The sequence below is a fragment of the Panthera tigris genome, chromosome B2, assembly GCF_018350195.1.
Source record: "Panthera tigris isolate Pti1 chromosome B2, P.tigris_Pti1_mat1.1, whole genome shotgun sequence".
In the NCBI taxonomy this organism is placed as follows: domain Eukaryota; kingdom Metazoa; phylum Chordata; class Mammalia; order Carnivora; family Felidae; genus Panthera; species Panthera tigris.
In genome coordinates this window covers 89,796,587-89,820,540 of record NC_056664.1, presented here as the reverse complement: position 1 = coordinate 89,820,540, position 23,954 = coordinate 89,796,587, and the positions used below count along the sequence as shown (strand labels likewise).

The 23,954-nt window shown below is 41.7% G+C and overlaps 1 protein-coding gene across 3 annotated transcripts in view; it reads left to right on the top strand.

Moving 5' to 3' along the window:
• Positions 1 to 23,954, top strand: part of SIM1 (SIM bHLH transcription factor 1) — a 75,819-nt gene that overhangs the window by 20,959 nt on the left and 30,906 nt on the right. For all 3 annotated transcript variants that reach the window (XM_042985327.1, XM_042985326.1, XM_007097370.3), the window contains 7 exons: positions 262 to 344; positions 3,779 to 3,868; positions 4,376 to 4,484; positions 4,629 to 4,714; positions 5,398 to 5,597; positions 5,794 to 5,900; positions 6,564 to 6,711. In XM_042985327.1, the coding sequence (XP_042841261.1) occupies positions 3,824 to 3,868; positions 4,376 to 4,484; positions 4,629 to 4,714; positions 5,398 to 5,597; positions 5,794 to 5,900; positions 6,564 to 6,711 (695 nt within the window). In that variant the 5' untranslated portion in view covers positions 262 to 344; positions 3,779 to 3,823. The remainder of the gene's footprint in view (positions 1 to 261; positions 345 to 3,778; positions 3,869 to 4,375; positions 4,485 to 4,628; positions 4,715 to 5,397; positions 5,598 to 5,793; positions 5,901 to 6,563; positions 6,712 to 23,954) is intronic.

Sequence of the window (23,954 nt, the reverse complement as noted above, 5' to 3'; positions counted from 1 at the left end):
CTCAGCCAGGGCTCTGCCCTCCCTGAGAAGCTCTCACCCGCCCCCCGAGAGGGAGTCTGACCTCTACGCAGTCCTTTTAAAAGCAGAGAGGGAGGGGCCGAAATTCACAGGCTCGCATCCTAGGCAGTAGTGGTGCCCGGAACTCCGACGGTATCCAGTGGTGCGCGCGAACTTGCGTGCGTGCCATAACCGGGGCACTAGTCTCAAACTGCTAGCCAGGTCGGAGTCCCATCGCTAAAGGGTGTCTCTGTGTCTCCACAGGGCTCGGCGAGGCGTGGGGCCACTCGAGTCGCACCAGCCCCCTGGACAACGTAGGCAGAGAACTGGGCTCCCATCTGCTCCAGGTACCCGCGCGGCGGCACATAAGCTTCGAGGGCTCAGGTGCCTGGCCCCGCGCTGGGCTTCTTGTTTCTTAGGAAAATAGGATCAGGCCCAGACGTAGCCTTCTCGCAGCCCCTACAGCCCCTTGGAAATTAAAACGCTGAGCTCTTAACCTCGTTGGGTGCAGATGGCGCCTCTCGAGGCGGAGAGGGAGGCAAGGTGAATTGGCACGTTGGCTTTAGAGGGGAGTCCGGCAAGGCCCCAAATCAGGACGGCCGTCTCGAGGGAGGGGGCGCCATTTGACACCATTCAGTTGAGAGAACCGAAGCGCGCCGGGCCCGGCTGCAAAACAGCCAGAAATGAAGGATTTACACAGGAATAACGGGAATCTAGTAGAAATGCCCATCAGTGCTTTAAGCGCACACATTCCAGAGCCAGCTGCGTGTGCAGCTCTTTTCATCTTCTCCCTGTAGTTCGCGGGCTCTCCCCTGTCTCTATGAGCTCTCACCCCAGGCCAGCCCAGCCCAGCGCGTGTACAGACCCTCGCGTACACACGTAACACCTCCCCAGGTAATGAGTTTACCCAGTGCGGAGGCACCCATTACCGCGTTGTTTGCAGTACGCACCGTTTTAAATTGCCCGTTGCCCGCTTAAGTCGCATAGCAAATATTTAAAATAGCACAACTCCCGGTGGCATTTTTAGGCTTGACACTTGTCTCCCACCCTCCACCCCCTTATTATTATCCTTGTCCGACACCCCCCCCCCCCCAAGATCCTCTTGTGGCAGCCTCAAACCTAAGCAGCATGGCGGGGGAATCTGAGTTAATTCTTCCTCCTGGGCCAGACGGGACCAGCATCCTATGGCAGAAGTGCTGTGGCCTTCCCTGTCCCATGGCTACCTTGTCCCTCCCTCAGTGCCTGAAGCCAAAGAGATTTTAGTGTCACAGAGCAAAGAAAGGCCTGTGTAAGCATTCCCTCATAGGCCTGGTCTTCATACATCTGAATTCAAATAGAAAGGCATCATCACTCTCCTTTCTCAGGGACACTTTTCATCAGTTGTCTCTCAGCAATGCTCTCCCTGCCCCCAATCTTTCCATACTCCCAGCTGACTTTCCTCATCCATATAAACAAGAGAACAAAACCCAAACAATCTTTCTCTCCTTCTAGCTCTTGCCCAGTCTTCTTCCTCTTCTTCATCCCAAACTTCTGGAAGAATTTCATTACCCTCTCAATTTCCATCATTCACCCTGCTGCCCTCACTTCCACACCACTGCTGTCTGGCATCTCTCCTAACTGTTGTGCTCTGCACAGGCTCCACCACATTTTGATATCCAGCATAAGATGTGCATCTCTTATTCTACCTGACTTTGTTCATTGCACAAATATAGTAGGGCCAACTGTGTGCCAGACAGAAAGCCTTGCCCCCATGGAGTTCACATTCTAAGGAGAGCAGCCTTGCAAACCCACATAGGTACATTACATAGTATAACAGGTGGTGTAGGTGCTATGGAGACAAATAAGAAGGGGGAGGGTGGGGACTGTGTTTGAGTAGTGCCACTTAAAATGGGGACATTGCAGAGGACTTCACTGAGAAGGTGACATTTGGGTAAATACCTGACAGGGGTGGCACTATTTACTTGACATTCACCCTCTCTCCTTCAGTTTCTAAAGTAGCACAGCTTCCTGGATTCTTCTCCTTCTCTACTTGCTCCTCTGTTTTGCCTACTGCTGTCTGGCTGTAAATGTTGGTATTCCTCCAAGGTTCCACCTCTGTTTCTCCTCTCACAGCTTCAGGGCCTCATGGGTGATCTGGGCCAACACCACAACCTCAACTGCTTTCCTACATTTGCATGACTCCAGCTGGTTTCTCCAGTCTAGACACCCTTCTGAAGCTTCAGACTTATTTCCTACTGCCAACTGGAAATCTGCATATACCTGAAGTGTAGCATCTCCAAGACAAGAATTAATTACCTCCCTCCTCCAGACTTCCACTCCTACAAAAACTCACAACGCTTCCGTAAATTTTCAGTCTTGGCTAATGCTCTTACCCTCTACTCAATGACCTTGAAGTCACTCTCAGCTTCTCTCTCTGCCACCATAAACTCCACAGCTAGAACCATCTTTGACTTAAACTCTCCCTCTTCCTCATCACCCTGTGACCACCCAAGTTTAGGCTCAACCATCTCTGATCTCTTCATCCCACTTTTTCCTCCTGTAGGTCATTGTTCACATTCTACCACTGAAAAACAAAACAAAACAAAACAAAAAACAACACACACACACACACACAGACACACACACATTTAAACATGATATTTCTTTGCTTAGAAACTGCTGGAACCCTGATGCCTATAGGAGCATCTCCGAATTCTTCTGATTGACATCTCAAACTCTCCAAAAACCCAGCATCAGTGTACTTTCTCAGCCTATCTTTGGCACACCAAATTCGTTGAGCCTGAGTACACCAGATGTACCCTACCCCCCACCAGTCCCTGCCTTTGCCACGGCATTCCTTCTGCCTAGGATTCCTTTCCTCCCATCTCCAGTTCAAGCTTCCTCTTCAATGTTCTGCTCAAACTGGTCCTCTGAGGCCTCTCTGATTCTCCCCCAGGCCTCTGGGCCCCCGCAGCACTGTCCACTCAGCTCTGCGGTCATTATATCTGTCTTTAGCCAGTCTCTGCCGCTGGACTTCCAGCAACTTGAGAGCAGGATCTGACTCATCCTTATGTCTCCACTGCCTGGACTGAAGCCTCATTCACAGAGATAAAGGGACAGTGAAAGTCTAAGATTTTCTTTCATGGAAAGCCTGTCAGTTTGATGCATCAGTGAAACACACACATCTACACACTATGGAACTACTCTGTGGACTTGCTACCTGGAAAATTTTCATTTCCTAACCCTGCCTCTCCCAGATTCTTTCTGGAGCTACTGGCCAGCTGCCTTCTGTCTACAAACTTTTCAGACTACCAACACTTCCATATGGCTCAGTGCCCCTTTCCTAAACCCTGCAGGTACTCTTTCCATTATAGGATGCCACCACTATGGAGTCCTCCAAGACTGACTCAGGAAACTATTCTTTTTTTCAGTGACCATCACCCCAAGAACTTAACCTACCTCTTATAATGGGCTGTGATCCTCTGCCCCCTATATTTGTGCGTGTATGCTACAGATATATGTCTGTATTGTCCATTTCAGTGGGTCATGAGTCTTGGAGGGCAGTACCCTTGCCCACCACTTTCTCTGGGTGTCTCCCAGTGTGCTGCATGTCCCAGATGCTTACATATTTGGAATGAACAAAAGAGGGGCTCTTGTGGCATATTTTCTATGCCCTATTTCCTGTCTGCTTCTCTCTACTCCATGTCTCTGTTCTTCTGGCTGAACATCTCTGACTTCTGCCCCCTACCCCAGTTTCTCCCCACAGAGGGCTCTCCATTCAACTCTGTTTCTATCTCCCCAGACCCTGGATGGCTTCATCTTTGTGGTGGCCCCAGATGGGAAGATCATGTACATCTCAGAGACAGCCTCAGTCCACCTGGGTCTTTCTCAGGTAGGTGAGTGGTCCACACCTCCAGCCTTCAATGCTTACAGCCAGAGCTGGAGGCCAGAGGTAAGGGGGTGGTGTTTCCCCAAAGCTTTTGTATGTGCATTTCTGGGACTGGAAATATCTCAGCTGGCAGGTCTGCTTCTCTCTTTTCCTCTACTTCCTTATCCTTTGGCTTCCACCCTGAGCCCAAACAATGCTATCTTTTGGAGTCTATCATAAGTCAAACACCATGGATGGTAGTTACATACCAATGCCTGATGTTTTCACCAGAACATTGCCGGGAAACTACGACTGTTCCTACTACCATTATAATTACTATTATATTATTATTTCCTCTCATAGATGAGGAAACCTAGCTTAGACTGCAGTAAGTAGCCAGCAGCAGAACTGGAATTAATACTCAGGGCTGACTCTAAAGTTCTGGCTCCTGTCCTCACAGGCCTGTAGACACCCTGGTCCAATCTTCCAGCCCCACAAGGGTTGGAGAAGGTGATACCCCCCTCTTTACAGGTAGAGCTGACTGGGAACAGCATTTATGAATACATCCACCCAGCCGACCACGACGAGATGACCGCGGTGCTTACAGCTCATCAGCCCTACCACTCTCACTTCGTCCAGGGTAAGGCAGTTGCTCACCTGCACTACTTGGGTCCCTCCCTGCCACCGCCATTTGCTTCTGGCTTTTCCCCAATTAGCCAAGGTGGGACCTGTAGTCACACCAGCCGTCTCACATCCTTCGCCTCCCTCCTCCCCTCTCTCCCAGAATACGAGATCGAGCGCTCCTTCTTCCTCAGAATGAAGTGCGTCTTGGCCAAGAGGAACGCGGGCCTCACCTGCGGTGGCTACAAGGTGTGTGGCTGAGAGGGATGATCCTAGCAGCGTGTGGGGGAAAGTAGCAGAACCAGAGGAACTCGAGGGCGTGGGAGGGACATTTCTGAGTCCCTGACTGCCCCGAGGGCGTCCTCCGCAGGCATCAAAGCTCTGTCTGCCTGGGAGCACCTCAAGAGTTGTTGAACTTCCTAAACACTTGGGGACTACTAAGTTTTAAGACTTGGTTTCACTGTCTGGGATACTGCTGGGCTGCAGGGACTCTTAATCTGGGGCTCATAATGGACCTTAGGGCTGTGTAAAATGTCTGAAATGGTCGGTAATTTTGGCAGATTCTTAGAGTTTACTCACAGCATCAGATTCCATCTTGGGGTGGGGAGCATCAGGGTTGGAAGAGGGGTTAAGAACCAGAGCTTTAGCTCCAATTCAGGTTCCAGGGCCCCATGGGCAATTTTGATGAGTTAATGATGGCAAGGCCCATGCCTCTGTATTTTTACAAGCTCCCAGGTGAGTTCAGTGTGGCAGGATAGACATTCCTTGAGACACTTTGGAACACCAATAACTTTGGACAACTCAGTGCAGGGGCGTGGCCCGCATGGTGGTTTGTGGCTCAAGGGAGTCACAAAATGTTTCAATCCCTTACCCACCTTTTTGGGATGTTTCCTGGCGGTGGCTGAGTCTCACCCCTTCATCCTCCTCTGCAGGTCATTCACTGCAGCGGCTACCTGAAGATCCGCCAATACAGCTTGGACATGTCCCCCTTCGATGGCTGCTACCAGAACGTGGGCCTGGTGGCTGTGGGCCACTCGCTGCCTCCCAGTGCCGTCACGGAGATCAAGCTGCACAGCAACATGTTCATGTTCCGCGCCAGCCTGGACATGAAGCTCATCTTCCTGGACTCCAGGTGGGTTGTCAGGTGGGAAAGGATCACCCTAGCAGGAGGATGGCCCTGCTCCGTGACCGAGAGCTCTTCCTCGACCTTCTGAGACCATTTTGCAGATGAGGTGAAGTGAGGGCGGGCACCCAGGCCTGAGAGGACCGTGTGGGGTGGGGGGCATCCCCGCATCCTGCGCTCATCCCTCGAGGATTGCTCTCCCCAGAGTGGCGGAGCTGACGGGGTACGAACCTCAGGACCTAATTGAGAAGACGTTGTACCACCACGTGCACGGCTGTGACACCTTCCACCTGCGCTGCGCCCACCACCTGCGTAAGGCGCCACTCTTCCCGGCACAGGACGTCCCCCGCGCGGCCTGGGGAGGGGAAAGGGCGTGATTTACGTCCACAGTAAGCGGTCGGGGAGGAGCCCTGGTAGCCGGGTGGTGGTGGTAGGTGACGCCTTTCCCAGTGGCTGCTCCAACACTGAGCCCCACCTTGTTTCCTTAATATCCGCAGGGAGAGTTTCTGAGTTTCTGGGGAAATTCCCCTAGGAGGGGTTTTATGCTCCCCACCTCCCACCCTCTGCAAGCCTCACCGAACATGGGAACAAAAACTGAGGCTAGGCCAGCCATTTGGCTCATATGCACAGACCTGCTTCAGCTTTTTTTTTTTTTTTTTTAGCTTAATTTCCAGAAACAGGGAATATGAGCCTCGGAGTTCAGCTGCCCAGACGGTACCTTCCTTAGAAAATTGAATGGAGGAATCCAATTTTAAGTGTCCCCCACCCCTTTGCTAATCTCCAGGGGCTGGAGAACTCGATGCAAATTCAGGGGAGAGACAATCCATTTGGGAACCTACCGTTCGTCTCTCCCTCCTGCCTGGGGGCAGTCATTAGGGCCCATGGGGGACCTGCACTCCCACCGCCAGGGTTTGTGTTTGGGCGGGCTCAGGAGCCGGCTCCTTCACCACCAGCTGCCTTCTGTCTTTCCATCAGTGCTGGTGAAGGGGCAGGTGACCACCAAGTACTACAGGTTCCTGGCAAAGCACGGTGGCTGGGTATGGGTGCAGAGCTATGCGACCATCGTCCACAACAGCCGCTCGTCCAGGCCACACTGTATCGTCAGCGTCAACTATGTCCTCACGTGAGTGCAAGTCTGGGACCTTCGCCCACGCTAGGCAACCCTGGTCTCCGAGAGGGCGCGGGCGGTGGGCACTGCTGGTTAGGCGAGGCTGGGGCCCCCTGGGATACCGCTTCTGCCCTCCCCACCCCCCCCCCCCCCAGTGCACTCTGTGCTGGGAGACTGCAGCTTGAGCACTTTCATCTTTATGAAGAGGCTTCCCTCGTTACATTCTAGGAAAAGATTTAGGAGTTTTTCCACCCACAGTCTACATTTGCTTTCTGCTCTCTCTTTTAACCTTTTAAGCGAACTCTGCATTAAATAAAACTTAATGTGGCAGAAAGAAAAGAGAGAGAGAGAAAGAGAGAGAAAGAGGAAAGGGTAGGACGTACGGAGCCATTTATGGTTAACAAAAAGGACATCTGTTTCACTTTTTCAAATCTGGGTTTGAAGTTCTTAATTTTAACCAGAGTCTCCAATCAAAGTTAAGAGTTCTGAGAGAGTGGTTCTTACGCTGAACCACAAAGAGGGTTTAAGTGACCAGGAGGGTTTGACTGTAACCTCCTGAAAGCCAAGGGACCCGACCCAAGGCTGCAAGGCTTCGCCGGCGCCCAGGCCCCGCGCGTTGTGTGACCGCGTCGCGAGGGAGGAGCCGGCCTGGCAGTGTCACCTACAGCCGACCGGGCGGCCGCAGCGGCCGCGTTTGAGCTTTATTTCTAGAAACAATAATCATCAGTGGCCCTCGGTGTGGCACTGCAGGCTGATCACGTGGCCTGGTGTGCGGCTGGTGAAGAAAGCGCCTTCTGTATAATGTTTGAATTGCCCTGGTTTGAAGCCTTTATGAAGAACTCTTTTGTGTGCACGGTTGCCTTTTTTTTTCCTTTTTTTTTTTTTTTTTTTTTGGTAGTCGCTGAAATTCTTGTGATTTTAGGGGACCTCAGGGGTTATTTACTTTGGAAGCATTGACACGCCTGGCACTTAGTAGAAATGCTATTTTCACATTAGGAAATTGGTTAAGGGGGTACTATTTGGAATCAGACTATCCTACAGGCCATGAGGACTAGATTCATTCCACGTTGTTTTAAATTGCCAAATTAAAAATGTAGTGCTTGAAAATATTATGCTTGGCAATAAGACTATTTACTCTGTGCCCTGTTTAATAAGAAAATTTAATTCAATAGACTTGGAAAAATGAATTTGGTTTAGATGAGGATTCAATATTCAAGAATAATAGCTGGTTATTAAGAAGAATCTTTTTTATTCCTTTCATTCAATAAATGGTATTAAAATAAACACTATTAGGTTTTTGTAATAGCAAGAAAGCTGTGGATTTTAATACAGAGCAGAAAAGATACAAGTATTTTGGGTATCATGAAACAAAACCATTTTATGAATGCAATTTTTTATATTATTAAAATAAACGTAAGAGAAAATGGCAAAACATAATTCATAAAATAAGCCACTCTGTGAAGCAGAAGTATTAAAGAGTGAAAAATTATGTCTGCTTACCATGGAAAGGAAACGGACATTCTTTAAGAAGGCGCTTTGTATGTCTGAGACATCACAGGCATTATACATACACTCTGTTCTCTGGTGGGTGCCTGTGGTTAGTAATCATTTTTTATCAAACAGCAGGGTATATAGTCACACAGACCCATACAAATGATCAGAATGCAAGTTAGACCTCCCAATGGGTAAGCTTAATTTATGTTTGGAGTCATTTTGGAATATTCTGTTTTGTTTTCCGGTGGATAAGTGTACTTTTCTTCTGCTGTTGGCCATGTCCTTCTTCACTTCACACACTTCTTTAGAGCTGCAGGATTAGGCTACCAACTTTACATAAGATTAAAAAGATGTAATGAGGATAAGTGATTTACAGAAGGAAAAATAGCATGGCTCATATTTTTCTAAATGTTTTATACCTCTGAATGAAAATAGAAATAAACAAACAGAAGTACACAAGAGAAAAAGCTGAAATTGATTACCCTTTTATGAGTCTCAACTCCAATTCTTTGTATAAAAATTCTTAGGACGATTTTTATAGCTGCAAATGTGGAAACTGCCTTAGATGAAATGCCATCAAGTGGCTCTGTGTGTGTTGACAGGATTTTCATAATGAACAGGTTGCAGTTTGTTTGATGTGTATATCACACATCTGGCTGGAAGTTACTAATTTACATTGTCTTAGCAAATTAAATAGATGGCTATTGATTCTCTATGGTAGCAGTGAACTACCACATACATTTGTTTTCAAGGCTAGTTCTCTATGAAGCCTGAGAATGATAAGTGAATTCTTTCCAAATATGCCACCTCAAACAATGTACTTAAAACCACAAGCCCCCCAAATAATTTGACAGGCCAGATGTTTTCCAACTTTAGACATTTTAATAGCATACATTTTGAAAAGATTTTCATATCATGGAAGCAGAGAGAATTTTAAATAAGCGTTGGTTAAATGAAGGTATATTGATGGAAGCTACATTTGTAAGAATCATTTTTCAAATTTCCTGATGATAAATTTATTGTTGAAGTTAAAATATGCCTAGAAATACTGGTCATCATTTTCTGACAAAAGCGATGATGAATATAAATCTTCGGTAACCTTGTTCTAATAAGCAGCTACCACTGCAAATATAAGGATTTAGAGGCGGGTGGTTCTTTTACCAGCCTTTGTATGACCATCATACAAAATGTTGGCATTCGAAAAAATCTAGAGAGGAGAAGAAGAGGCTATGATTAAATTTTCGAAATTCTCTTACCTTTTCTCTGGGTGCTTGAGGTTCCCAACGCTTATATAGCTTTTCATGAAAACTCAAAAATATAAAAACAAAACCCAAACAAACAAAAAAAACTCCTTTCATACCAGGACTAACCAGTTCATGATTTTCTGTAAGACATAACCTGTTAGCTTTACGTTCCACATTAAAAAAAAAACCAAAAAACCAAAAAAACAAAAAAAAGCCATTCTTACAAATCTTGAGTGCCCACAGGCTTCGAAATATCTGTTAAGTACGGCAGGCCCTGCTCCCTGATTATTTTCAGGAGTATAGATGGATGGAGGCAGTGTCTGGTAACAGTGAATGTTGGGGGAAATTCCAGAAAAGTATGGACAGTACAAGGAATACTGTGTAAAAACTGAGTAATTGTCTTGAAATCATATTTTCTTGAGTTTGTTTAACTAGTAGTATTAATTATTCATAGCCAGTTCAGATGGAAAACATTAGTACTTAACGTGAGGAAATTGAAAATGTGGAACACCCAATAAACTACGAAAAGTAATTTCTAGAAAAGAGTCTTGATTCTTTTTATGTTTTTAAACTTAGTATGTTATATAAATAAAACTTATAAAATCTACTTTTAAGGATAAACCAATGAAGTATAAACATCTCATTTTAAAATATTTAAAAACATTAATTTTTCAAATATATAGAAGGCTGAAAGAATACTACAATGAATATCCGTGTACACATCATCTATAATAGAAGCCATATTTGTTTTGTCTCTTTCTACCTACATGTATGTAGGTATGTAGGTATGTAGAAAGGGTATGTATTTGTATGTGCATGTTTTTCTCCACTGAATTATTTCAGAGTAAGCTACAGACATCATCATACTTCACCCTAAATAACATTCTCCTATGTAGCCACTGCATATTTATGATGGCACATTTAAAGGGTTCAGAATTATTGTGTGTAGAAGGTTGCAAAAGTATACATGAGATCTAGTTTACTGATACCATTAAAAACAATCTGTCACCGACATTCATCAAGAGCTCACTGATATATGACCTTAGTTAGGTTGACTGATAGATGATATTTGTGAGGGGACTTCTGTGGGATATAGTTGTAAAAGTTAGCGTATTTTAACCTAGACTTCTAATGAGAATTGTAAGCTAATAAAATTCTGGTATTTTTTTCTGGAAAGTAAAAGAGAGATCTTGAGAGTGATTTGGTAACTTTGGAATCAGACAGATTTAATATCTTCAACCATTTTTTTGTTAGTAAAGATGGCTTCTCTGCTTATTTCCCAAGTTTAGGATGGAACATTCTTTCGGTGCAAAATCTCACATGCTGTTTGAGAGTGATTCACTGAACACATAGAAGGGATTCTCTACATTAAAATTTCTATGTCTGTGTTACAAAGAGCAGAACAAAAAAGACAATTTACATTAGTGGTTTATGTAACACTTACTATCTACTAAATAATCCTTTGAATTTGAAAGTTTGGGCCAAATGCCAAAGGAGACATACTTCCTTCGTGTGAAAGAAAATAAAGGGGTCTTTGTATTATAATTATTGCAGGTCCTATAATTTTTGTTTTTCTTTGTATGAAACCATTGTATTTCCTGCAATTAAAAAGAGTTTTTAAGTCTTAACATATTCTATGAATGTAAAGTCAGATGTACCCTTATCACATAGCAGCAAACATTAAAATATGCTCATATTAGCATGCTCTTTCAAGTATATTAATAGTGCTGAGTTAATTTGACATTTAAATTTAAAAGTATTTTTTTTATTAATTTAAAGCCCCAGTGATATTATTGTTAGTACTACCAGGAAATTTTAGAAAATGCTTTTTAAAAACTTGACCAATTATATGTGTAGTTATAAAAATAGGTTTTATTTTTCTGGTTAGCAAAAGCATTCTTTCATATTATAAATGATGTCAAATGAAGTGCCTTTTGACTTAGCAAGCTATGGCAAAATATAAAATGATTTTATTCTCATGCCTTGGATCTGTGTAGCACTTGTTGCATAGATTTAATTTTTTGATCATTAAAAATAATAATCATGTGCTAATGTATACCCGTAAATTAGATTTGATCCTTAATTGTGTTTAATCTTTATTATAATAATATTGAACGTTGAAGCCCCAATTGTCCTTTTCAAGTGATCTTTTAAGTAACTGAATCATTATAGAGATGAATTGAAGACACATTTGTATGAATGGTAATTTATAAAAACTGAAACTATTAATAGTAATTAATAGTGATTTTACAACTACCAAAACACTTTATTAAAAGAAAGATCTGGGGTATTTAGTCTGTTTTGTAGTACATAGTAATACTAGTACTCGCTTATGTAACACATATAAAAGGATTTCATATCCTTTTTGCTTATTGTAATTTTTTAATCAAGATATTCTGTATTTAGTTTTGAATTCATTGTTTATGTTCAAATTTTGTTTTACTATTACAAATGCTAAATACAGCATCATTACAAATGCTAAATATTTTTTTAAAAGTGCTGTCACTTTCATTACATAGTTTGCTCCTTTGACAGCTCTGTACAGGGTTCGGGCAGGGATTTTCCAGGTGAGGAAACTGACATCAGATATGCTAAGTAAGTGGGGAAGCCAGGATTAAAGCCTGGGGTCTTGACTCCTACTGTATCCTAGGTTCCTCTGTATTGGGGTGGGAGTCAGGGAAAGAGGAATGGATTTAAATGGGTAAGGCCTGTAGTGTTCAGCCCACCCAACTTCTGGATAGGCTTTCGTCTGGTCTCATTATGGAAGATTAAAAAGCTGCCTCTGTGTTGCTGCTTCACAAATATCTTCACAAAACAGATATTGACCATTTGGTGGTTTAAAACTAGCAACACTGTCTTCTCAAGAACATTCAATTAAGAATATATCTTTTTTTTTTCCTTAAGTCTCACTAAGAACATTTTCATTTTGTAAGAAAAAATGTGGCCTGCAAACATTTTAGTTTTCCCTGAGTTGCTTACCTTTAGATTACATACATACATTATTGCTATTACTAATTATTTCATTTCTGCAACCAGATTTAATATTTTATGTTTTTGTTGAACAGATGTGTTAAAACAAATTTCTGCTCTCATTGTGTACCCTACAATGGGTTGGCAAGCTAGGTCATCCTTTTTATCAGCTGGGCCACAAATTACCTCTCATGGCAGTGGGCTATTTCCTAGATGGTATTCTGTGTTTGAGGGACAATGGCAGGAAAGGTTGTCCACTGGGGATTCTGTTGGTGGGGGATGGTAGGGATGAAGGGCCTCCCAGCATGCTCTGGTCAGGTGTGTCATCCTCTGGCCCTTTGACAATCCTGCTACCTGGTTGCTTCCATCTCCCCAGGCCTCTCTGGCCTCTGCACCTTTCTTTGTTGTTGTGCTGAGGGCAACTGAGTCACAGGACCTCTTTTTTAAAATGTTCTTAGGTGGAGACCACATGGTATGTGCTCAGTGATGATCCTGACCACTCTTCTTTGGCTGTTGCGAGGGAAAGAGTTCTGATCTTTGAGTCGTTTCATAGAAAAACGTGATCATTACCTCATTGGAGGTGGGGATATACATGTTACTGTGAATGGACAAATTCAAATGAAGCTTTACTTGAACTTCAGAAAAATATGTTTTCATCTTCTGACTTCATCTATTTGCATTGTGAGCACTGCTAGGTTTGGTTCAAGGTGTGGATATGTGTGTGGATGGGGAGGATTATGCATATCTTGATAATTTAGTAAAAGGCTGCACTTATCCAGGGCTTCCTTCTCTGTTCTCTGTTCCCACTGGCTTGTGACATCTCTCCAGATGAGCAGGTAGTGATAGAAATTTCATCTGGGTTGAAGGGCTGTGTCTGTGCCTAAGCTGTCAGGCAAAAAGGATTGGTTGGAGTTTAGGTGACACCTGGAAATGCCTGAGTACCTGTCAGAGGAATTTCACATTCTGTCTTGTCTGAAGGAGTAACTTCCCCAGTTCCTTTCCCCTGCCTCAGGCCTTCTGAGGTCCAGGGAGCTGGCAAGGGTGAGAAAGGTGGTCTATGGTGATGGCAGGGCTAAGGGGGATGAGAAGGGAACTTACTTTTATAGGGCCTGGCTGAGTCTGGGCCATCTGTGTACCATCTGTGACTTTTACTCTGAGAGGCTATATTGAAGTAGGATTGTGATTTTGTTTTTATGAAAACCCACAGTATCATTTGAAGCAACCTGAAGGGGCAAGGTATGGGCTTTGGCGTTAGAGAACTCTGGGTCTGAATATGTTTTATTGCATAATAGCTATGGGATTTTGAGCATAGCTGTATTCCTGTGAGCCTCTGTTTTCCCATCTGTGCAATCAAGATATTTGAACCCACCTTTTAAGGACTGAGGAGGATTATATGAGATAATGTATATATAGCACAGAGCGTGGCAGACAGCAGATACTCAAAATAACTGTTGTTATTAGCTCTTGATAATTATGTGATGTCACCCGAAATGCTTTGAAAAGAGAGGAGTGGTTCCATTTTTAACTTGAATTGCTAAATCTTCAAATCCACAAATTTAAGTATTTACCTTCTCCCCCCTCCAGTTCCACACATTTCTCCAAGCATTGTGCTCTTTGTGGGTGGCGGTTTCTATAGTTTGGTTAAGTCGCCCTGTTTTTCACTGCTCTCACTGTGTACCCTACAGGTAGCTGTGCTTTGTGCTTGGAGGAAGGGAAGCCAATACTTATTGAGTACCTTATTTGTCCCAGGCAAAATGGAAGGTGCTGTACATGGTACTTTACAGGGAAAAAGAAAGTTCTAAGAAACCAAGCTTTTATCCAATTTCTAAAGTTAATTTAGTTGGAACCAGTGGTTTGTCAACTTTACCAATGTCAGTAATTATAACTTAAAGTGAATAAAACATGCAACACTGACATTTTTGATGGTGTGCAGTATATTCCCCTTTACTCTGTGTGCACTAGGTGTGGCTGAATCAACAGTGTTTCAGAGAGTATGGCAAACTGCAGTTATTTATTGCATGAATACATGAAGCAGAGGTCTTGGCATCTCTCGAGTTGTTTACAATTTAGTTGGAACTAAATATTTAAGAACTCAGATTAGCTCAGTTCAAACTGATATGGTGCACTTGGGCTATTTGTTGAGAGCACAGAATTCAAAGAAGCTTGAATGGTGGAGCTACCAGGGAAGGGGGAGAATTTAAGGGTTGGAAGCAGAAGTAAGGTCTTTTGAGATGGAACCGTGACATATACTCATTTGTCTCATTGTTTTCTTCATGAGAAAATAACATAACACAATTAGTTTCCTCTTCAAATTAGATTCAGCAGTGCTTGTCTCACTGTTCTCATATGAGCTGGGTTTTCTTTCCTTCTTTTACCTTTATACCCTGAACTTTTTTGTTGGAACTGAATGTGTTTCATCATGATTGGAAACTATTTTCTCTAAGCCTCTTACCTTTCTCAGATTAGTACTGGTATATATTTATTTTGAACGTGTTCACCTAGCCTTAGTTTTATTTATATATATATATATATATATGTTTATATATATATATATGTTTATATATATATATATGTTTATATATATATGTTTATATATATGACTATATGTATGTTTATATATATTTATATATACATACACACTTGTATACATATATAATATATACATATACACATATATTACATTTATGTACATATAATATATACATATATAATATATACATGTACATATACACATATATTAGCATCTAAGCATAGAACACAGTTTTTAAAGTTTTGAGGATGTCAGTATTCTGAATGGAATGTAGAATGTTATTGAAATGAATACACAGTGTTGCCACATGTATAATGGTTGTATTTCAAAATGGTTTTTAGAAAGCAAATTTAAGGTACACATAAGGAACATCAGCAGATTGGAGGAGATGGGGGTGCAAAGAACCTGGCTCTTAGGTTCTAGGTTTGCAGGGCCAGAAGGCCTCCTCAGTGCTGTGTTTGATATCATTATCCTACTGCTCTTAGAATATGATGCAGTCTAATCCCTAGACTTTTTAGCTAGATGTTTCAAACCCTGATAACCAGAGGAATGCATTACAAGGTACTTGTAAAATGAGATATGAAATGAAATATCACTACTTTATTATGCATCATAGCATATTAGTTAAGAACCTGGGCTATGGGTATATTGCCTATTCAGATTCCTGGGCTGCTACTGGCTATCTCTGTGGCTATGGATAAATTGCTTAACTTTGTTGCCTCACTGTTTTTTAATCTGTAAAATGTGTAATGTGTAATAATAATATCTATTTCATAGAGTTGTTGTAAGCATTAAATGAAATAGATTCTTGGCCCTGTGCCTGACACAAAGTAACACCAAGTAAATGTGAATTATTAGGGTGAAATTATTGCAGTGAAATTAGATAAAATAATTTCTTATTTAATTTCCAATAAACACAAAATAAATGTCTGTGAGGCTGAAGGAGGGAAAGCATGAGTCTTAGGAAGGCAGAGGGATGCCCAAGAATGAGAAATCAGCAATCATTCTGGTACATCTGGAAAGGATTGTTAGATCCTAGTTCCAATGATTAGGACTAGTAAGCCTTGAGGCAGTCATAAAAGTTTTCTTGAGCACCTATTAGGTGTCAGGCACTGTGCCAGGTTCTGGGGATATCAGAATGAATGAGACAGCGTCTGCAGGAAAAGGAAATAAGCGCAAGGACAACCTCTACCCCGGCTTGACCTCCCTATGGGCTTGCTGATGACAGGTTCCTTCCTGGAGGGGAGTGTTTCCATTCACAACTAGAAAGAAGCAGGCCCAGAGTGCCTTGGCACTGTTCAGGTCAACCCTGGGGAAAAAGCTTGCAGGTGTGCTCAGATTCCCTGTGGTTAGATGGTGGGGAGGGAGTGGAGACAGTAAGAGGAGCAGAGCTGCTGGGGAGGGCTGTGCGAGCATGTCTCTCTCTCTCTCTCTCTCTCTCTCTCTCTCTCTCTCTCTCTCTCTCTCTCTCTCGGGTGGGGGGGGGTGAGGGGGATCCAGACTGGCAGCAGAGAAACTGGCTGCAGGCCAAGGAGTCCATCTTAACTCTTACAAAATCGCTGTTTCCCTGGGTGGAGCCTCTGCATCCCATTAGGTCAGCCAGAGAGAGCTGCTGTGTGTGCCAAGGTGATTTTTGTCCTGTTGGAATGATATTGAGCTGCGTTTTGCTCTGCTTTGAATGGAGTTTTTAAATATTTTGTGGGGTTGACTTCTTTTTTTAAATTTTTTTTTTTTAACGTTTATTTATTTTTGAGACAGAGAGAGACAGGGCATGAACAGGGGAGGAGCAGAGAGAGAGGGAGACACAGAATCTGAAACAGGCTCCAGGCTCTGAGCTGTCAGCACAGAGCCCAACTCGGGGCACGAACTCACGGACCGTGAGATCATGACCTGAGCTGAAGTCAGACGCTTAACCGACCAAGCCACCCAGGCGCCCCTGTGGGGTTGACTTCTAATAGGCTTTGGAATCTTAGTGAGTTTTAAATGGAAGAATCACACTAGAGTCAAATAGTCTTTGTACATTTATTATCTTTAAAAAAATGTTTCTAGTGATTTTTAGGTTTTTGTAATATTTTAAACTTTTCTCTTGTAAAGGGTAATCTCACGGCTTTGTTGCCCTGCCCTGGAGAGATGGGGAGGTGACTGTCAGCTGCAAGTGAAGGGGGTGGGGTGGGAAGGTGCTCTGTTTGCTGCCATATTTAGAAAGGTCAGGGAGTAAGATTCACTCACATTTGAGAGACTGCTATTTTGTGCCAGAGGCTCAGAGAAGCCAAGTCATTTAGCCAATATAACACAGCTAATGAGTAATCATGCCAAACCAGAGACAGGACTCCCGAGCCCACCTGATTTCCTCTTTGGCCTGCTGTCTGTAAGTTGGTAACATTGTACTAGGGTGAGTCGTATGTAATTGCCATTTCTGTGCATTAAAGCAGTTCGATAGTGGTGATTTCCTATGATTCCACCTAATATTTGGGAAATAATGGGACATTTTGAAGAGATTTTGCAAAAGTCTATGGATAGTTTATTACAAGACTTCAATATGGAGTCTCCACAAAGTGACCCAATTGCTTCACAGTTCGGGTGTGCTCAGAACCCAGTCAGCTGCCATGCAACATGCTTAACCCTTGGGCCCAACACTGTGTCCCCCTCACCAGTTTCAGCATCAACAGTTATGATATTTTCGCAAAACAGCAATCCGTAAGTATTACCCATGGAACACTATTTTATTTGGAACATCTAATATATTACCAGGATTCAAATGGACATTGCTGTCTTTACTGGAAGGGTATTTCTCCTTTGATTGATTGCTAAATGGCTAGAGCTTGTGAAAGGATCTCTCTCTCTCTCTCTCTCTCTCTCACTCTCTCTCTTTTTCCTGGGGATTTCTTGTTCAAACAGAATTTGTTGTATCCACATCAGTAAAGCCGTGCTAACATGGGCTGCTGGCCAGACCGTGGAAATAGCCTCATTATATTGAACTGGATGTCATAATGGTACCCATTAAGGTGGGATTCTCTCTATGTTTGTACTTTTAAACCCAGGTCCCTTGCCACTTTTTTACATCTCTCTGAGAATAGCAACATTCTCTGGTAATGCAATCTGAGAACGTGCTGTCTCTTGCCTCCTCCCACTGAGAACCATTACGAAAATAGAATCCCTGGTTCCGAGCATTTTTAGGGGTTATGGCTTGCTGCTGCTCCTCAGTCATTCATTTTACTCTTTGCACTTGTGATGACTATAATGTGTTCTGGTGGCTGAAGGTAAGAACCCATGAGATGTACTTCTTTCAACACTCCCATTAATTGACATTGGTGTCCAAATATACGATGGGAAAAGAGCAGCTTTTTTTCCCCCAAAAAAACTAACCAAATGCAACACAGGGTTTTTCATTTTAATTTTTATAAGCTGTTAAGAGACTAATAGTGTTGAAAGTCATAGCATTTCTATTAGCTGTTGAAATCTTACTGTAGGCCTGGCAAAGTGAAGCATGTGTTGTACTGGATTTGGGTAATGGAATCCTGCAGGGTCCCAGCTCAGGAATGCTGGAAGGATGAAGCCCACAAAGCAGAGGGCAGAGTGCATGTCCGTTTCATTCCTCCAATTAGAGTAGTTAAAGAAATAACAAAATGCAGGGTAGCATTTTATTGTGAGGGATAATTGAAAATCGGGGGGGGGAATATTTAGATACGCTACATGGTGTTTTACATTATAATCTCTTTTCTATTTGTGTCTCTTCGCAATGGACTCAATAGGACCTCCATTATAAACAAATCTCTATCATTAGAATTAGCTTAATTTCTGTTGCTATACTTAAGAGGATAGTAAGAGATGTTGTAGAGTGTAGTCCTCTCTTCAGCAAATGGGATGGTTTTTGCATTCACCCAGCGAGTATTTCCCCAGTGCCTACTGGGTGCCAGGGTCTATAGGAGGGTTAATGGTGTTACCAAGACAGACAAGGTCCCTACTCTCATGGAGGGTAAATTTTAGTGCGAGGAAATAGACATTACTTATAAACAAATAAATATGTCATACAATGTCAGGAACTGAAAGGAAGAAATCAAGCAGGACAAAGAGATGGGAGTGGTCAGGGAGGGCCTCTCTGAAGTCTCCTGAATGAAGGAAGGGAGGTAGCCATGCTGAGACCTACAAGAAGAGCATTCTCAGCAGTGGGGAGCAAATGCAAAAGCCCCGATGTAGAAACCAGCTTGGTAAGTAAGTTGATGAACAAGAAGGTCACTGTCACTGCAGCAGAGAGAAGGGGTGAGGGAGAGCACAAGAAGCTGATGCTAGAATAGGCAGGGTCAGACCATGCTGGGTCTTGAAGGCTTTGGGAAGTCACTGGAGTTTTGAGCAGAGGCATGGCATGAATTGCTTTAAGCTATGAAATGGTCATCTGGATGGGGTGGAAAATAGGCTTTGGGAAGGGTAGAGGGTAGAGGCAGGGAGACCAGTTAGAAAATGATTACAATAGCCTAGGTGAGGGAAGATGATGGCTTAAAGACAGAGGTAGGGATGAAGGGTCAGATTCAGGATGTGTTGAGGGTAGACAGCTGGAGTTTGCAGATGGATTGAATATGAGCTGTGAAAACATGAGGAGTCAAGGACAGCATCTGAGTTTTTAGCCTGAGTAATTTGGGTGAATGGTGGGAAGGAGCAGATTCATAGGCAGGAGCAACAATCAAGGGTTGTGTGGGGGGATATTTAGTTTGAGATGCCTGTCATTCATTTGAGTGGAAATGTCAGGCAGGTAATTAAATCTGGGTGTCATGGAGTGGGGAAGTCTGGGCTGGAGATTGGGGGTCATCAATATGGAATTTAAAGCCAGCAGAGTGCATGAGATCCCTTGAGAGTGAGCAATAACTGAGATGCAGCCTGTAGACTAAGCCCTGTAGCTCTCCAGTGTTATGGGATCTGCAGGAACAGGCAGTGTCCCCAAAGAGGCTGAAAGGAAGTGAACAGGGATCAGCATGCGAGTAGTTTGGTGAGATATGCAGTAAGGCTGTACCCTGGGGAAAGTGTGAAGTTTGTCTTTGGAACATCCCCTCCCTTTTCAATAGCAATCCATCTTGTCCATGTTACCCTTTCACCTGATACCTTTAGTTTTTCTTATCCAGAATGACAACTGCTCTGGTTTTCAAAGTATGGCCCCTTGACTGGTAGCAGCAGCAACCCCCAGGAGCTTGTTAAAAATGCAGATTGTGGTCTGTACCCTAGAACTACAAATGAGAACTTCTAAGGGGTGGGGCCCAGCAAGCTGCATTTTAACAAACTCTTCAGGGGCTTCTGAGACACGTTGAAGTTTGAGAACCATGCTCTAGGGAAAGGAGCTGAAAAAACTGAATCAATGAAAAATAAGGATGAGGTTTACTCCGTTAACTTTTTCTGAGCCATCTGGCTAAAGCCTAAGAAATAAATATCTAACAGTAGATTTTAAGCATAAACCAGTAGACCATTCTTGAGACATCTTTGTGGGGACCAAGGAAACCTCTCAAGCCACAAGTCATAAATTCAGGCAGCTGCCTATTGTATCTTTGGTAATGAACTCTACTGATAACTATATATTCTGTGTAGTATTATACAAGCTCTCTGACTCCAAATATGAAGGCAATTAAAATTTTGGCATTTTGGTGGGCAATCCAAAATCTCTAATGATAAATCACAACTTATTTTAAGATGTTTAAAGTTGTTGAAACACAACTTATCTACCAGACAATTTTAAATAATGCCTCAATAGCAAAACAAATAATAATAATAATAATAATAATAATAATAATAATAATAGAATATCTGTTGAATTGTGAATTTTTATTCATAAAATACATCTCAAATTTATTTTAGCCATTTAAATAATGGAGTTTAATGTATATTTAGTCAAGCATTACAGTAGTAAGGGCTTAGGGAGATTAGAAATAAATGAATCCAATTAAAGAACACGTCTGTGAGATTTGATATGTCATAGGTATGAATGAACTGTTTGCACAGTAACTGTAAAGAAACCGTTAATGATTAACTATCTAGAAGAGGTTTAATCAAGAATAAATGCTATAGGACGTATTTTAAAATATTTAAGTTAAACAAATGGAGATTTGTGCCTTTGAAAACATCGTGCCATGCCATCATTTTTGCTGTGTTTTTTCCTAGAGAGTTCAAAGCCTGAGGTTCTACTTTTCTATTTGCAGGAATGCCAGTGCCTTTGTGTTGTGTAGAAAAGGGCAGAGCTCTCAAAGGTGCCATGAGGTGTGGCCTTGTGGGGTCTCCCCACTGTATGTGGGAGAGGTTTGGGGACACTTTGGTCTTGAGTACAGAATGCAAATTTCCCAGTGTTGTGGGGAGATTATTTCTTTGTGATGACAAGTATTTTTTCTGTTCCAGGAGTTTGTATGCAGTTGAGAATAGGAGGTGTGTTCTTCTTACCTTCTCTGCCAGTGGCTAGTTTTAGGGTTTAGGAATCAGTTTTGTATGGGTCTAAAGAACTGAGTGAGAAAGCTATTCCTGTGAGAACAGAACCTTAACCAAATATAAGGTGTTAAATAATGGGTTCCCCCATTACTTATCTACCTTAGGTATTCAAAGAATTCTAAGGGGAACATATATTTGAAAAACAGCAGTTTAATAAAATGACAGTGAAGATTAGGGGAATGGACACAGAGGGTGGGGAGGTGAGAAGGAAAAGAGGGGCCAGAATAGCATGTATGAATTTTATTTTCTATTTGCCTCTTTTTTCCCCCCTAGAAGTGCATTAAATTAGCAGTCTTGACTGTGGAAAAGGAGACTGGCATTTTAAAAATTTATGCCTTTGGTGAAAGAGGCAGCACAGTCTGCATTGATTTGTTCAGATCTAACTTTTAAAGACCGACACCTCCCTAACCACCCCCCATCCCACCAACCTCAAGAAAATAAGAAACAAAAAAGCTATAAGATCAGTAGCATTTGGACCCTAGATCTGTGGGATTTACAAATACACCTAAAATTTAGTAGCTATAGACATAGAATGAATTTTGGAGCATAAGAAGTTAAGTTTTTCAGAACAAAAGATGTAGTCCCCAAAGTAGGGTTACTCCATTTAAACAGTGACAAATATGTCATCTATAACTCGCAGGAAACTAAGCTGTTGTTAGAAACTACATGGCAAGACTCTTTTTTTTCAATTGTAAGTAATAATTTAAGTTATATTATTCAAAGAAGGAAACAAAGTCATATAGTTCACATGAAAGCCTTCAGAGACAGATAATTCTGTAAGGTAGGAAGGGTGGAAAATAGATTAGAAAGTAAGTGAAATGTATAGGCACCAAGAGAGCATATGGACATTTGGACATTTAAAAATTATAAATGGTGTTCATGAGAAGTTGAACCTATGGGAAAAGAAGTTTAGTGGTGTTCTCTCTTCTGTAATTTAATAATATTCATAGAGAAGACAACCTGAAAACACAAGGCAAAGAAACTGGGAGCCATTTCAGTTGGAGGTGAGAATACCTGAATTTTGCTCCAATTAGAGTTTCTTTTTCAAGAAATATTTTTCTGATTATAAAAGTCATACATGTTTATTATAGAAAAAATTAACAATATACAGAGGTATAAAGAGACGATAAAGAACATGTTTAATCTATTTTCCAGATATTCACTATTGACATTTTAATTTTTTGCCTCCCACTACATGTATATGCATATACAGTACATATTAATTTAAAGAGATAATTTTCATTTTATCAATAGTGTTTTTCACATCACTAGAGTAAAAAAAGTTAATGATTACCTAATATTTTATCACATAGGTACACCATAATTAAGTAATGGTTCTATTGTTGGTTTTTATTTGCTTACTTACAATTAAATGTAAGAAATTATGCTAAGTACCCTTGTGTATAGACTTTTGATACTTATCTCTGATTATTTTCATTAGATCTATTCCTAGAAGTGGAATTACTGGATTTAAGGAATGAACATTCTTAAGACTCTTGATAAACACTGCTAGTTTACTCTCTTATCATTGGTATGTAAGAATGCCCATTTATTTCAACTTGTCTTCATTGAGATTTTTTTGTCATTAAAATAAAATCTTTGTTGATTTGAAAGACAAAAGTGACAAAAAGAATCTGATAGAAACCTTAATTCGTATAGGTTATTACTAGTGAGGCTAAACCTTTAAAAATTGTTTCTCAGCAATTTGTGCATTGTTTACATCCTTTTTATATTTTTCTATTTCAGAGATACTGTATTTATTATCGCTTTGTAGAAGTTCTTTCTCTGGGGGTTTAAAGCACTATTCCTCCTCGCTCTTTCAATACAGTTGCAACAGTTTCAAATAAATGGTTGAGGATAAAATTAATTTAGTATTCCAGTTTGTTTAAGAATCACATATGCCATGCCTGAATTGTAACTTTACAAAAAATAAGTGCATTTTATTAATATACATAACACTAAAACAATAACATATTAATATAACACTAAAACAATAACATGATTTGTTTCTTTAATTTAGGATCTCACAGAATATCAGAATGATCATTATTAATTATAATCTGGGAATTTAAGAATCCCTCCCATAAACTTGCATACTTAGTAGGTATTTTTTTCTTATTTATGTAGAAAGGTTTGCTAGTTTTTTGAATTTTTGGTCATTTGTATTTGAGATGAATAAAAATTTATTGCAGTGAGAATTGTTTTGTTAATCACTTGCAAGTGAGAATCTATTCTCTGTAAGATATGGTGCTAGACAGTAAGTAGAGACTATCAAAAGAGAAAGTATTTAGGAGATTGTTGTCAAATACACCATTCACACTGTGTGACAGGAACTTAGGTGTGTTACATGAATGTTAGAGGCAGTGGACAGTGTAGGAACTGAGAGGAGGGAGCAGGAAATCACTGTGGCCTGGGTGGGTAAAGAAGCAAAGTCAGATGCATGTTGTGGCAGGTCTGGACTTAGCTATATTTCAACATGTGTCATGGGTTTGTAGACAGGTATTTCACAATCCCTATCGTGCAGATGGTTGACTTTGCTGCATCTTACCAAAATATTACAG